The 14,974-nt window shown below is 35.4% G+C and overlaps 1 protein-coding gene across 2 annotated transcripts in view; it reads left to right on the plus strand.

Moving 5' to 3' along the window:
* The window catches only part of LOC118186397 (dynein regulatory complex subunit 11-like), an 84,874-nt gene extending 73,263 nt beyond the window's left edge, over nucleotides 1–11,611 (plus strand). The window contains exons 18-19 of one of the 2 annotated variants that reach the window (XM_085812753.1): nucleotides 476–592; nucleotides 9,021–11,611. In XM_085812753.1, coding sequence (XP_085668879.1) covers nucleotides 476–592; nucleotides 9,021–9,140 — 237 coding nt within the window. In that variant the 3' untranslated portion in view covers nucleotides 9,141–11,611. The remainder of the gene's footprint in view (nucleotides 1–475; nucleotides 593–9,020) is intronic. The other variant, XM_085812754.1, reaches the window with a different exon arrangement.
* Nucleotides 11,612–14,974: the final 3,363 nt, after the last annotated feature.

The following is a 14,974-nucleotide window of genomic DNA, read 5'->3' on the forward strand; positions in this document are numbered from 1 at the left end:
CAAGTTCAAGTGGGAGACCATCCGCCCTACAGTCCGGACATGTCGCCCTGCGATTTCCATGTGTTTGGTGCACTGAAGAAACACGTGAAAGGGAAGCGCTTCAACTCGGACGACATACTCAAGGACGCTGTGAAGGACTGGGTCTCGTCACAGCCACAAGAATTCTGGGGAACAAGGAATCCTGCGGCTTGTTCATCAGTGGGATCGTTGTGCTCAGGCCTATGGTGTATATTTTGAATAAAGTCTACATTTGTACCCACCGTGTCGTTTCGTACCTTTTTATTTGATCACCCCTTGTATTTCAGTTAATAATTTCTTTATAAAATCTGTAAAGAAAATCGGTAGCAATGTAATGTACTGAATTTTGTCACATAAATACTTATAAAATCAGACATTTTCTCATAAAGAAAAAAAAAATCTTTTCTTTAAGCTTTTAATGTATAAATATAAGTTTTTTGCTGTTACTGTTTATTAGGTCCTGACTGATCGCAGATTGGCTCATCAAAAGAAAATACCTCTCTTTGCTTCTGAATTTATTTATTTTCTTTCTGACTTTATTCCGATTTCTCCTGAAGAGAATGAAGAGTACAAAGTATGTTTTTTTCTATGTTGCACGTATTTACTGTTGTATTGATTTTTTCATTTTAAACTATACCTTATTGGAAGAGAAATATATCAATGTAAAAAATTTAATTAGGCAGAAAAGCAACCTTAAACTGGTGGTGATTTTCGATAAAACTCTGTCGATTCAAAGAAGGATTCAATATGCCGCCTCTTCTTCAAGAGCAAAAAATTTTGGAAAGATGAGGGCAAAAAAACCAAATTTATAGGAAAATTAATGGGTTTAGCAAAGCTAAAATGCACGTGGTAAAGTTTATCGAGGAAAACACTTATGAGACGTGAAAAGGCGAAGGTATTAGAATTTTGAAAGCATTGGGAAGAACTTAATCGGAATTTATGTTATTAACTAAAGTAGGTAAATTTTTACGAAAAAGGAAAGCTTCAAGAAAATTGCACAACTGCAGGGGGTTTGTATAATTTTCGCAATAATGAAATTATGATTGACAAAATTGTTCAAAATTATAACGGGATAACCAACTAAGATAAGCTATTAAAATAATTTGTTTTATTTTTCCTTTTCAAATGTAGGATTCTTGTTCTTTGATGCAAAATTTTAACTCTATTTTAGTCGTTACATGTCAAACCATACTGATAGAAAATGCTATAAATTCCCCAAGAATTACGATCAAGGATGGTATTAAGAACCAAATAACGAACTTTACTGATAATGAGAAAGTTACCTGACAGTTTAACAGTTTAACTTGCACAGACTTAAGCAATTTTAAAGAAGAGAAAAAGAGGTTTAATATTGGATGAAACCAATGTTTCCGTGGTTATTTTAAAGGCTTTATCAATTTATTAAATTATTAACATTATTAAAGTGTAGAGTAACACCTCACTTTGGAATTCTAAGTTAATGTTGGAAGTGAGAAATCTAAGAACTGATAAGCGAATAATTGCTAGAGTTCGATGACAAGAAACAACAAGAAAAAGGGTAACTAACCCTTTATTATTTCGATAAGATTTAACAAAACTCCGCCTGGGAGTGTACAAGTAAAGCCCGCACTTTGGACTTGAACTTAAAAGACTAAGAATTAAACTAAAACTAAGATTAACTAAATAAGTATAACAAAAAAGCTATCAAGGTTCAATTAGAGTTGGCCCCTTAACTTATTTTACTACGAAGCTTAACAAGGGCCTGAGTACGGCCGAGCGTAAAAACAGCTTTGATAGAGAGAGCGGACAAAAAGGCAGACGCGCGTAATTCAGAAACTCTGATTCTCTCTCTGTCTCAGTAAGTAACTTCGTGGTTTAAATACCGCTTCTTCGCATTAAATATTCAGCAAGATTCCAAAAGTACGTTCTGGCCGGAAGTAGTAAGTTGAAGTTAAGAATTTGACTGGAAAGGAACTTAAAATTCAAAAACTTAAAATTTAACTGTTAATAAAATTAACATAATTCTTACAAAAGGTTTTATTAATTAATAATCATGAGAGAAAATATTTTGTCAATGCCAACCGATTTCAAATTAATTAAATGCTGCCATTTGAAGAAAAAAATTTTGAAAGCACCCCGCTATAAAATTTCTTTTTATCTAATATTAATATAAACTGTACTTTAGAAAACAAACCATATTTTACTGCTACTGCCTCCTACTGAGATGCCAAAGATTTTCAAAGAATAAGCTAAGGTATCTGCCTACGTTCGGAGCACTTTTTTTTTAAAACATAGAATTCTGATGAAATATATATTTATTTAGTCAATATATGATATCAAATCATGAAAATAGGTAAATTTTTAGGAATATTTTCATAAATTTTTGAAATATATGCAATTTTATGCACATTTTTAGGAGAATTTACCACTTATGTTAAATGTATATTTTCCCCCACAGCATATATTTCAATTTTATTTATACTGTATATTACTACAACACTCATCTGTGTTATGAACTAAAATGTTTATGATATTTCTAAAATTTACTAAAATATGTGTAATTACATGAAAAAACGCAGTTTTTTGTAAAATATTTCTTATCGTTTTATATAGAAATATTTATAAAACAATCAAATTAATAAATATAACTTAGATTGTAGCTTAAAACCTAGTAAATAATATAGAAAACACTTTAGTAAAATTTAATAGAGATACCTTTAGAACATTTTGAGTAATTACATTTCTTGTATGTAAAAACACTAGAAAAATTAGTTTTCCAGAAAACGCATTTAAAGATTTCACATTAACAGAAAAACTGTTCTGTTGCATTTACACACTTAAAATTCTCCACATTTGTACATAACACCCTTCATATCTCTATAGTTAAGTAATTTTGATTTCCTATTTGATTTTAATTTTTTTCTGGCTATTTTCGAAATGAGCGATGAATGACGTTTCGAGTTCTTTATTCTTTCGTTATCAAATCCAAAGTAATTTTTAATCATTTCTTGTTCAATTGATATGCCTAAATGTTCAAACACAGGAAGTAATCCAAGATACCCTGAATTAAAAATTAAAACTGCTATATATGCACCCAGCAACCTTAGTCTTTATACCTAATCGCAATGTTGCCAGACCTAGTTCAAAAAATTAAGGCAAATAATTATTACTAGAAACAAAAAAAGTACCCAGAATTAAAATGAAATGTTTTAGCACAATTTTTACACACAAACAGGTAAAAAAAAAACACGGATAACAACATTGTTTACCTTTAAGTTGAGCCTTTTAAATGGCACTTCCGGTCTTTCTGCTTTCACTTCCAGTGCAGTTAATTGGCTATATCTTCTCTTCTAATTATCACAAACGTAAAAATGAACCATTTTCGGAATCCTACAAAACTGACCTTTCAAATTGGGCAATTAAAAAAAATCGAATTTTTTCGCCGAAATCGTTTTTTTAACGTAGGCAGATACCAAGCTATTTAAGTATTGAATTACTGAATGTTTAAAAATCATTTTTACAAATTAAACTAAGTTGGCAATGTTATGAGAGACCAAACAATATTTGCTTGCCTTATTTCTTCTGCATTTTAAACTGAAAATAGACAACCGCAAGAGAAGAAATCTTTGCACCGTGTTTACCACGTCCATTGTGGAAACTGCTGCTGATTTAAAAAAAGAAAGGATATAGTAGAAGGGATACCAGCGATAACAGAACAGCAATATAATGATATTCACAGTGTATTTGTAGTTGTAGTGTTTACTGTACAAATGCATGTGTGATTATAAGAGAGGTAAATCAATTTTAATACTACCATTTTTAAATTCGACATTTAAGTTTATAGTTTCTAAGAAATTACCGATGTTATATGAAAAACGAAAACGTCAACAAATTCTGAATAGTGTTTAATGCTTGGCTTTATTTCGTATAATATTTCGAGAAAATAAAATAATAACGAGGCAATGAAATCGTCAAAAATGAAAGATTTAACAGTAATGTATGCAGATAATAAAAATAATTTGGAGTACTTGAAATTTCAAAAATAATTTTTTATTTAATAATCAAAGGGCATAAATAGTTAAATCAAAGAAAGAAATTATTTTCGGCACCATGAACGTCTAAGAGTTACAAGAAGGAATTTAAGCTTCATATAGCATTTCCTGTTTAATTTCAAAAGAAGGGTACCTCTACGGAGTTTGTGAAAATTTATTATTACCATTAGTTCGAGAAGTAATACCTACAATTATGAAAATGAACAAGTGTCCAACTGTAAAAAGCCTGCCGCTCGATAGCAATGCAGTTGAACGTCAATTCAAGATTGAAACAGCCGAAACTATCGAACAACAAATCATCTCTGAGTTAAGAGTTTAATAAATTTGTCGTACAGCTGAATGAAATCGACTTTCGGAAGGAAGAGTATTTTAATGATGTATGTCGTTAATATAGTGATGCTAAAGAAGAAATAATAAAGGAAATTTCTAGCTCAAAACTCGAAAATACAAAAGATGAGAAGATATATTTCATTGTTTTAAAAACTTTTTTCAGCAGTATGACATTTCACCCTGTCCAATATTACTGCAGCTTATTGTAACACTATACCAGAAATGGTTGAAAAATGTCTAGGCATTTTAGAGCATCTCAAAAATAAGATGCCTAACGTTTGGCCTGTTCATTGTTTTTTTGCAGAGGCATAATTTATTTGTGAAAAATATTCAGGAAGAGCTTCATGTTGTTTTAAAACTCTACATCAAAGTAATAAATACTGTGAAAATTAGAGCTTTGAATGACTGTCTTTTCGCGTAACTGTGTGACAGCAACTTTCATCAAAGTTACAAAAATGTGTTTCTTCACACAAAAGTACGCCTGTTCTCCAAGGGTAAAAAAATTGCAGCGTTTTATAGTCAATTTATTACCGGGGTAGAATCTCCTTGAAGCTGACAACCCTACGGCGACACATTGATGAAATTCAAAAAATACATATTTTGCTTGGTTGATATATATTCATCGCCGCACAGAACAAAGTGCGATGGAAAAACGTTTATCTCATCGAAACTAGAAAGATTATCGTCGATTTCGGTTCTAAAATAGATTTGTTTATATCGACAAAAATCAGAAAGAAGTCTCATTTTGATAACTTAATACGATTGTTCATTGGAAAGAATTGTATTTTCTCTTATAACATATTTTATATTTATACTGTGTATTACAGAGAAAAATGTAAGGTGATCGGTAAAGACAATCAGTCTTTTTAAAGGGGTCGATGCAAGAAAAGAACTGAGAATCTCTGACCTAGATCATAACTACATCGTCAAACTCGTGAATAATCTAATGGGGGGCGAAGGGAAATAGCGCCTTTCAGAATTAATTCTTCCTGTCCTGGCATTTGATAGTTTCCAGTTAGTTCACTTGCAAACATACCTTTACCTTTTTTTCACTCATCATGATATTTAGGGTCATGGGCATGGCCACAGCAGTGTAAGAACATTTGTACCAAAGAAGTATATATGATGTTAGATTTTTTTTTAGACATAAAGCCAGCTGTGATAAATAAAGTATTAAATTTTATGATATTATTTTATATCGAATACAGCAAACAACGTGTGAAAAATTCTGTCTGAAATCCTTACCATAGTTTTTTTTTTTTTTTTTAATCTGGGAAATATCAACGCTGTGTGATTGCAATTGCTTCAATTAAGATTAGAAATTCACAAATTATTAGTGCTTAATTTGCGATTTAAAAAATGAAATCAATTGAAAAGATTACTAGCTTTTATGTTGTAAAATGTTATTTAAATCATGACTTGGCATACCATTAGTGTTGTCCTGTGGAATACAACGTAACATTGTCAAAAATATTAAAACGATTGATCATTGGGTGACCTCCTACCTCGCAGCAGAATTTGTTAATAACGAGGAGAATCTGTTAATCTAAAGAATGTTAAAACGTAACCTAATCCTAACGTCAATATGGTGTTGATTTTTACATAATTTTAAAAAGGTAATTTAGATTTTTTAATTGTTAAATATATGTACTTATATTTGCATGGTAAGAATTACTTAAACCTACTTATTTATAGGTTATAGATCCACAGATTGGCATCAAAACTTCGTTTGGCTGATGCCTTGGACCAACTCCAGAGGCGTCCAGTTAATATAATATAATTTTTTGTATGAATTAAATTTTTGGCGTCTAGTACTGTCAATAGAAACCTAAACTCTCTGACCTCCAGTGCATGTATAAAAAGTATTAGTCCATTTTCAGAGTAGAGTAATCTGCTTTGTAAACATGCATCAATATGAAAAGGTAAAATCTCAGTAGCATTCCATCTCTTTCTGCCCTAAAACACGAATAAATCTTTCTTGACATGCTTTCGGTTATGGTCTTTCTTACACGGAAGAAAACTAATTAATTCTATATAAAACGTTTTTTCCAAGTCTAAAAGAAATATCGAGTTTTTTAAGTGATGAAGTACACTCATGTCCATAAATTAAGGATAATGCAAAATCAGGGAAAGGAAGAGTTAGAAGCAAAACAAATTTGACTTATTTGTAAAGCTTATTTATTAAACAAAAGGTAAAGAGCAAAAAAAGATGTTATATGTTTGATATTATTAAAAAAATTAGCGATTTTTTCTCCCTGGAGCAAATTACAAAAAAACAAAACAAAAAAAAAACCTATTTACAAAAAACTATGAAAACAATTTGCTATGATTGTTAATACATTGTATGTCTCCCAGACGACGCAATACAGTCCGTACAACGCCTAGGCATGCTGAGTATCAAATTATCGATCTGATCTTGGGGTATATTATACCACTCAAAAAGCAGTGCTCTCCGAAGTTCCGGTAGACATGTAGGAGGAGGTTGACGGGCTGCAACTCGTCGGCCAAGCATGTCCCACAGGTGCTCTACTGGATTCAAGTCCGGTGAGACTGCTGGCCAGTCCATACGGGTGATATCCTCCGATTGAAGGCATTCGCTTACGATGTTTGCACGGTGAGGACGGGCGTTGTCATCCATAAACACAAATTGTGCGCCCATGGCGCCCCGAAACAAACGTACATGTTGTTCCAGAATGACGTCCCGATAAATTTGGCTTGTCATGGTTTCAATTTGAACATACAGGTCAATTCTGGAACCCAGAATAATTCCACCCCAAACGAGCACTCCTGCACCACCGTAACGGTGTCGTTCAATGATGTTTTCTTGGTGGTAACGGGTATCTGGAGCTCTCCATATGAAAGTCCGGCGAGAATCAGACTGCAAGCTAAACCTGGACTCGTCGGAAAACATCACACAAGCCCACTGTTGCGGTGTCCACAATGCATGCTCTCTACTCCAGGCTAACCGCAGGCGACAGTGAGTTGCAGTAAGTGGAACGCATCTGACAGGTCTACGAGCATATAGACCAATCTGCCCTAAGCGTCACGGTCTGCCTTGAACACGGTCTGCCTTGAATATATACACGGTCTGCCTTGAAATTGTCGTACCAGTGGCTGAAGAGAGCTGACGAAGCAGGTCTGAGGCTGTGCTCCGCCTGTTTCTTTTGGCAGTAACTGCCAAATACCGGTCCTCATTCGGCGTTGTAACTCTGGGGCGACCTGTGCTCTAACGTCTACTCACATTACCATCATCTTGGAATCGTGCCAAAGCCTGGAGAAGACACTCTGGGCAATTTCAAGTTCGTCTGATACTTCCAGTTGGGTACGCCCACATTTCAGACAGCCGATAATTCTACCACGTAAAAAATCATCCAAATGCGTCTTTTGTGTCATAACTATTCGGTTATTGCACTGAAATGCTTATAAAGCGCCTGCGAACAATTTTACTTCTTTGCCTATATTCCTGATATATCACTCTCTTACACTCTCGTCATTGTGACGTACCATCTGTGTCATCTGGTTACTTCCTGAAATTTGCACACGATTCTTGAAGATGTGTGTAGTGATTTTACAGGTGATATATTTATTTTAGAGTTCGATTTCCGCATGACTCCGAATTATCCTTAATTTATGGACATGAGTGTACATTACAGCCGAACCCTGCTATAACGAATTTCAGGAATCAGAAATTTGGTTCTTTATGTCCGATCCGATAATACAAATGGATTATTATACAAAAATGTGTAAAATTGAAGGGTGATAAAGAAAAAAACTGATTAACGTTGTCACATCTATCAAAAGAAGTCAATAATAATCTAATTTAAAAAAATTCATGTGAAGATTTAACTGCAGTTATTATTTTTCATTCTTTGCGAACCATTTCAGCGATGTTTCTTCAACATTCCCTATGCTTCACGTTACTCAGCTTTTTTTTTTCTCGTACCCAAATGTTTTCCCATAAGCGAAAATTAGAGTTTTGATTTTTTTCATCTGGTACGTACGGTTTCGATTTGAATTAACGGTATGTCTGGGAGATATCGATTTGGTTACATCGATTTTGCGTTTTTCGGATAATGTTCACCTTATCTTCAATTAGTAAGCTTTACGTTTATAAATAAATTCAATTAGTAAGCTTTACGTTTACAACTCGCAATGCGGATGAATTTTCGGCATATAAACAGAGCGCAGAAAGTTTGGTAAAAAAATGTGTGAGAATTTTGCTCTTTTGCAAAATGGGAAAAAGAAAGGTAATTTTGTCCCCTACGTGCGCTCTCTGTTGTCCAGACAGAATACAATCATTTCCCCCACGGCATGTCATGGCTGCAACCCAAAAATTTAATAACCTTTGCAAACAATGTCTTATGTCTTGCAAAAGAGCTAAAAAAGCAAAATCCCTATTCGACTTTGGAAAGCATTTATACTTGAATAGAGTTCTGTCGAGCAGCTGTATGGTTTCGTAAGATATGAAGCCCGTTCGTTATAACGGGATTGACTATATGCTTGAGTAATAAAAGCCATATTTTTAGTTCATTTCATCTTTTCGAAATTTATTTATTCTGGATTCCTTTTTAAAAAATAATACATTCTAAATAAGTTAATAATTTAATTTCTCTAAGATTTCGCTCGTTCTTCTTGTTACAGATTTGGTTCGCAAAGTTGCCTTTACAGAAGAAGCGCGTGAAGTTATTGAAAGGATCTTGTGAAATGCCCGAAGAACGAAAGAACAAAGATAAAACAAGTTACCAAAAGCAAGGGCGCTAAAACCTTAACCTTTTGCATCCTTGAGATGTCAGACGTCAAATGACTAAAAAGCTGAGAAATCTTATCTTCCAGTTATGCATTCATGAGATTTCGGATGGATTAAAGTGATTAAAAAATTCAAGTCTGTAGTAAAGTACCCCGTAATGCGATGTAGGCTTAAAGTATTACGTAATCATGTAGTACTCTTTGATTGTGCACTATTTCTAGAATTGATGGCTTTAATTTTTGTAACACACCTTACTGTCTGATGAATTTGAATTTCTTTCATATTTCATGATATGAAAATTTAGGTACTGGTAATTTAACAAGTTATGCATGTTACTATAAAAATAAAAGCACCGAAAATAAAACGTGTCAGCACAAGTCCAAATGCAGAAGCCTGTGTAGTGCTTTCAGACAGAAATAACCATACTCCCTAGCGAATTTGCATGAAGCAGTTGGATTTTGGAGTTCAATGATCAGAAGTTAATTTATGGTTTGCGAAGTGGCAACTGCGAGAAAGCCTGTATTCCAATGTGCTCGGAATCACTTCCCGGATTCAAGAAAAAGTGTCTGTCTCACGAAGGATTCTTCTTCAAGAGTGGAACTGAACTGGACATTGTCATCTGTAAGGTTTCCAAGGCCAGTGCCAATGACAGATGCAATCCTGCGCACATCCGTACGATAAAATTCGTTGATTTATTCTGATGTTACTGTGAGATATAAGTCAAACAACAGCAAATAAACGTGTGAAAAATAGTGCATGTAGCTATTTTTTAAAGGAAGGAACTGTAATTCTCCCTCACCCCCAGAAATTCAGATGAAATAGTATAAAAGAAGTATAAATAATAATAGAATATATAACGTAAATTTTAAAATAATGGAAAAAAATATTATGAAAAATTCAAAAATATATACAGGGTGATTATAATTAAAGTTTAAGTTTCAAAACGCTATAAAAAAAGAACCACTCATGAAACTGACGTCAAATTTGAAAGGAATGTTATTGAAGAAGGCGGAAAGCGTATGGCAGAAGAAAAAATTTAGTTTCAAAAGTTAGCAACAGATGGCACTGCAAGCGGAAAAAGACGTAAATTAAAATTTTAGTTACATTTCAGTGTTATAAAGCCGCCAGGTACCAGGCTGTTCCTCATTTCGCGTCTCAGACGTTCGCCATGGGTGTTTCACTGCAGGATCGCGTCTGCTGGTAAAGCTGTATTACAAGAATGATGATTGTGCAAGAGTAGCTCTGCAAAAATTCAGGACACTGAAGGGTATAAAAGAAGGCGTTGGTCCAATGAGTGTCGTAGGTCTAAAGAAAATGATGCAAAAATTCGAAACGGCAGGTTCGTTTGATGTGCAATCTGGTAGAGGGAGAAAACGAGTGCATTCGACGGTAATTGAAGAAGTGGCCACAGCATCACAAGAGGGGTCGGCCGGTGGTGTGCAACCGTGCAGTGCACGAGAAATTGCCTGAACATTGGACAGGCCTACGAGCGCGGTGCTGAAAATTGTACGAAACATCCTGCAATGCTATCGGTACAAAATTGGCCATGTGCAGGAGTTGCTTCCGTCTGACTTGACAGCTAGGGAGACGTTTGCGTTAGAATTCCTGGCTCGCATGGAAGTGGATAATGAATGGCCGTGGAAAATTGTGTGGACAGATGAAGCCCATTTCCATCTGATAGGATACGTGAATACCCAGAATTGTCGAATATGGGCAACAGAAAATCCACTGGCAACGCACCCCGTACCACTTCATCCTGAAAAGGTCACGGTATGGTGTGGCTTTACGGCATCGTTCATCCTACAACCATATTTTTTCGAGCAGACGGGTGCTTCCGGTCCTGTTATCGCAACCGTCACTGGTCAGAGGTATGCGTCGATTTTGCGCAACCACGTGATTCCAGCTCTGCAACAACGTAGATGTGTGGATGAAATCATTTTTATGCAAGATGGCGCTCCTTCGCACATTGCACATCCCGTGAAGCAGCTGCTGAGGCGCCATTTCGGAAATGCTCGAATTATCAGCCGTCATTTCCCTACAGCCTGGCCGTCCCGATCGCCTGATCTTACTCCGTGTGATTTCTGGCTGTGGGATATCTTAAGGATGTTGTGTTCCGTGCTCCAACTGCAAATTTAGCGGAATTAAAGGCACGCATTTCGCAACACATTCTGAACATCACCCCGGAGACACTGCGATCTGTTGTGGAACATGCTGTTTGTCGCTTTCAACTTGTTGCACACAACGGTGGACACCATATTGAACATGTTTTGCGCAAGTCTCGTGACAGTTCCGAACTGCTTTGATGAATGGTTCTTATGCGGTATGTCGCCGCAAAACTCTTGAAACCGATTTGTCCCTTTCGATGTGATATGTACAGTCATGCAAATAAAATTATTCAACAATTCTAATTTGTCAATGCGTTTTAATGTGTAACTTCCACCTTAGCCGTTGTTTTACGAATCATTTCTCGTTTCTCGTCGTGATTCTCCCGCTTACAGCGCCATTTGTTGCTAACTTTTAAAACTAAATTTTTTCTTCTGCCATACGCTTTCCGCCTTCTTCAATAACGTTCCTTTCAAATTTCACATCATTTTCATCAGTGGTTCTTTTTTTATAGCGTTTTGAAACTTAAACTTTAATTATAATCACCCTGTATATAAAAAGTCTTTTTCTCTTTAAGGGAACTACGCATGCACAGCAACAACTAGTATAACAATTTCTTAAAATATATATCTAGTATTTTAAAATTAATTAAACAGATATACTGCAAATTTTTCGGCAGTGCCCCAGTCTTAATATCTTTGTCGTGCCAGATTCAATATTATTATTAACACTGAAAACATGCATATGTTCCTCACGTATCTTTCGTCATGTCTATTTTCAATAGCACAAATACCATTTTTACATTCTTCCGCATATATAGGACTCAAAATGTTTACTAACTAATAAAGTTCATTTGAAGTTAAACATTGTAATGTTGCTCATATGGTAATAAGGAATGTTTAATATAGGCTCCTTCATAAAAGTTTTTATTTAATTGAGTACTTAGAAATGTAAAAAACCCCAAATACTAACAAATAAAATTATTCTTAACCAGTAACTTTCAAGACTTAAAAATGTGTAAGAAGAGATGAGGAGTAATAAGTATTTATATACCTTTTCAATGAGGCATGTAGTGATGGAAAAAAAAATCATACTGCTATACCGGCGATATACGCCCCCCCCCCATTAAAGCTAAATAAATTTGTACGCCGCTACTGTGATGGCATCCAACCGTAAAATATTCATAAAAATTTGATAACCACAATCAATGAGAATACGAAATTTAATTTAATGATAAAATGCAATCGAATAATAAAATACATCGAAAAAATGGACTTGATTTTAAACTGTTTTATCGGGGAAAATATTCAAGGTAGATTCAAATTTTTATTGCAGAATAAGCATGAAAATTTTTACATATAATCAGCAAATTTCCACATGAGTTCCGTTGATTGCCTTGCAGATATCAAAGTGATATTCTATTTCCATCCATGGTACTTTGAATCATATCTGGTGTGATTACAGCAACGGCAATACGTCAGTGGCGTAGCGAAGGGGGGGGGCAAGGGGTGTATCATGCCCCGGGCGCCGCTCTCAGAGGGGCGCCAAATGGTGTCCAAACAAGATTTTCCGGAAAATTTCAATTTTTATTTTGATCGATTTCTGGAAAATTTATTTAAAATTAATAATTATTTTAATATAAGTAATTAATTATTTTCTTGATTTGTCTGATAAAATGTGTAATAAAATATTTGCAGAACATCAACCAAATATCTCCGCATTCAAAACGTTCTTTCTGACCACTTTACTTCTTTAAAATAGAGATATAATTTTAGTTTTTTTAAACAAAATGCGCATACAGCTCCCATTAAAACTATCGTTTTAAAATTAAAATTTGGGACAAGGTCGTGTGCTTTAAATAATTCTTCAGTTTCGATGCAGCTACTAGCATCAAATACTCGTGTAGCTCCCTTGAAAGTAATTTCTATTCCTTATTTGAAACTCTGCTCTGCCGTTCTATTGGCAGTGTTTGGTTCAAGCTGTGCAGAATTCATTGCAAATTCATGTTGACGATATTTACGCATGGAGTGATTCAATGATAGTTTTGTCATGGATACAATCAGAACCCACACGCTAGCAAACCTTCGTAACCAACCGCGTTTCAGAAATTCTATCAGTCTTGTTATCATCGCACTGGAATCACATAAAGGGAAAGGAGAATCCAGCTGATTGCGCATCTTAATCGTATAATCATTCGAGAGGTGAGTGCGTTAGGAGTAGGTCGTACCTAGTGTTGGTGGATTCATGTATTATCACGTTTCGTGGTTAGGAAATTGTCCCACTCACGTAGGCGGACAATTAAGTTTCTAGCTACTTTTTGCGGTAAAAATTCGTTCGTGCTGATTTAGATACCCGCGGGTACAGGAAAATGTCCTTATTTAGGACACCCACTGATTTAACGCAAGACGAACTCTCGGATGTGGACAGGTCATCGAAAGCCAAGAAAAAGCAACCTTTACGAATGAAAGATTTTGTAAAGTCCCCCCAGAAAAAGGCCAAGAAGGTAAAAACAGCGAAGAAGTCTAGTAGTTGTGAGGAAAATGATCGGATCTCAGGAGATAAAGAAAACTATCAGCCGTTAAATGATGAGCTTAAACAAAAATTCGTTTCATTGATGGCAAATTATTTAAACGCGAGAAAGGCTCAAGAGCCGGTGGAAGAGATTGGGAAAAGGATAGACGATGAAAAGGCAGAAGAAAATGGAAAAGAGGATTTAGATGCAAAAACTAGTACCTGAATCTCTCCTAAAAAGACGGCGAAGGTAAAACAGACTCCAGTACCTATAGATATTACAAAGCCGAATTGTTTTGAAAAGCTGAACTCCGTAAGGGATGCTAACGAAGGCGGAGCAAATGCAGATGAAACCTCTCCCCCTATTATGTTCCAGCAAGAACAAGTTGATTGGCTTAAAATAGAGGAAGAACTCATAAAAATTTGTAAGGAGGATTTTGATGCTCAGTTGAAATCCAAATCCATTTTCGTGAACCTGAAATCTGTGGCGGATTACAGAGAAACAACTGAAGTTCTACAAAAAAAGAGGAATACCTCATCATACTTTTCTCATGAGCCAGGAAAAATCTTTAAGGGTTATCCTGAAGAACTTACCAGCTAAAATATCTGAAGATGCCATACGGGAGGACCTCGAAACTAGGAAGTTTCCCATCGTAAAGGTTAAACAATTCTGCGTAAGCCTTAAATATAACTTCGAGAAGTTGCCGATCTGGCTGTTGGAGCTGGAGAAAAACAAGAATGGCCAAGCAATTCACAATTTAAACAATATGTTCAGTGTGAATGTTGTGATTGAGAAATTCAACCCTCGGAAAAGACCGATTCAGTGTTACAGGTGCCAGGAGTGGGGCACTCCCAGCACTTGTGCACGAATTTGGAAAGATGTTGTAAGTGTGGCCAAGCTCATACAAGTAACGAATGCTCTCTGAAAAAGGAAGAAAAACCTACCTGTCTTTTCTGTAAAGAAAGCCATGTGAGTAGCTACCGTGGTTGTGTGCAGTATCGTAAGAAGTTTGAGAAGAATCCGGACTTCAAAAAGCCAGATGCCTTCACCAGGAGTAAAGAAGACTTTCCGGAACTCGGAAACCCTGAAAAGAAGGAAGCCCCGCGAACTCGAACACAGTACAGCGAGAAAATGAAACAGAAAAATTTAGCTGTTCTTAAAGAAGCTAGTGAAGCCTTATTGTGGCTTGAAGATGAAAAAATTCGAAATTTCCTGAGCAGCATAATCGAGCAT

Source organism: Stegodyphus dumicola, chromosome 3 (genome assembly GCF_044657685.1).
Source record: "Stegodyphus dumicola isolate Sdum_Otavi_A_Nest chromosome 3, ASM4465768v1".
Lineage (NCBI taxonomy): Eukaryota > Metazoa > Arthropoda > Arachnida > Araneae > Eresidae > Stegodyphus > Stegodyphus dumicola.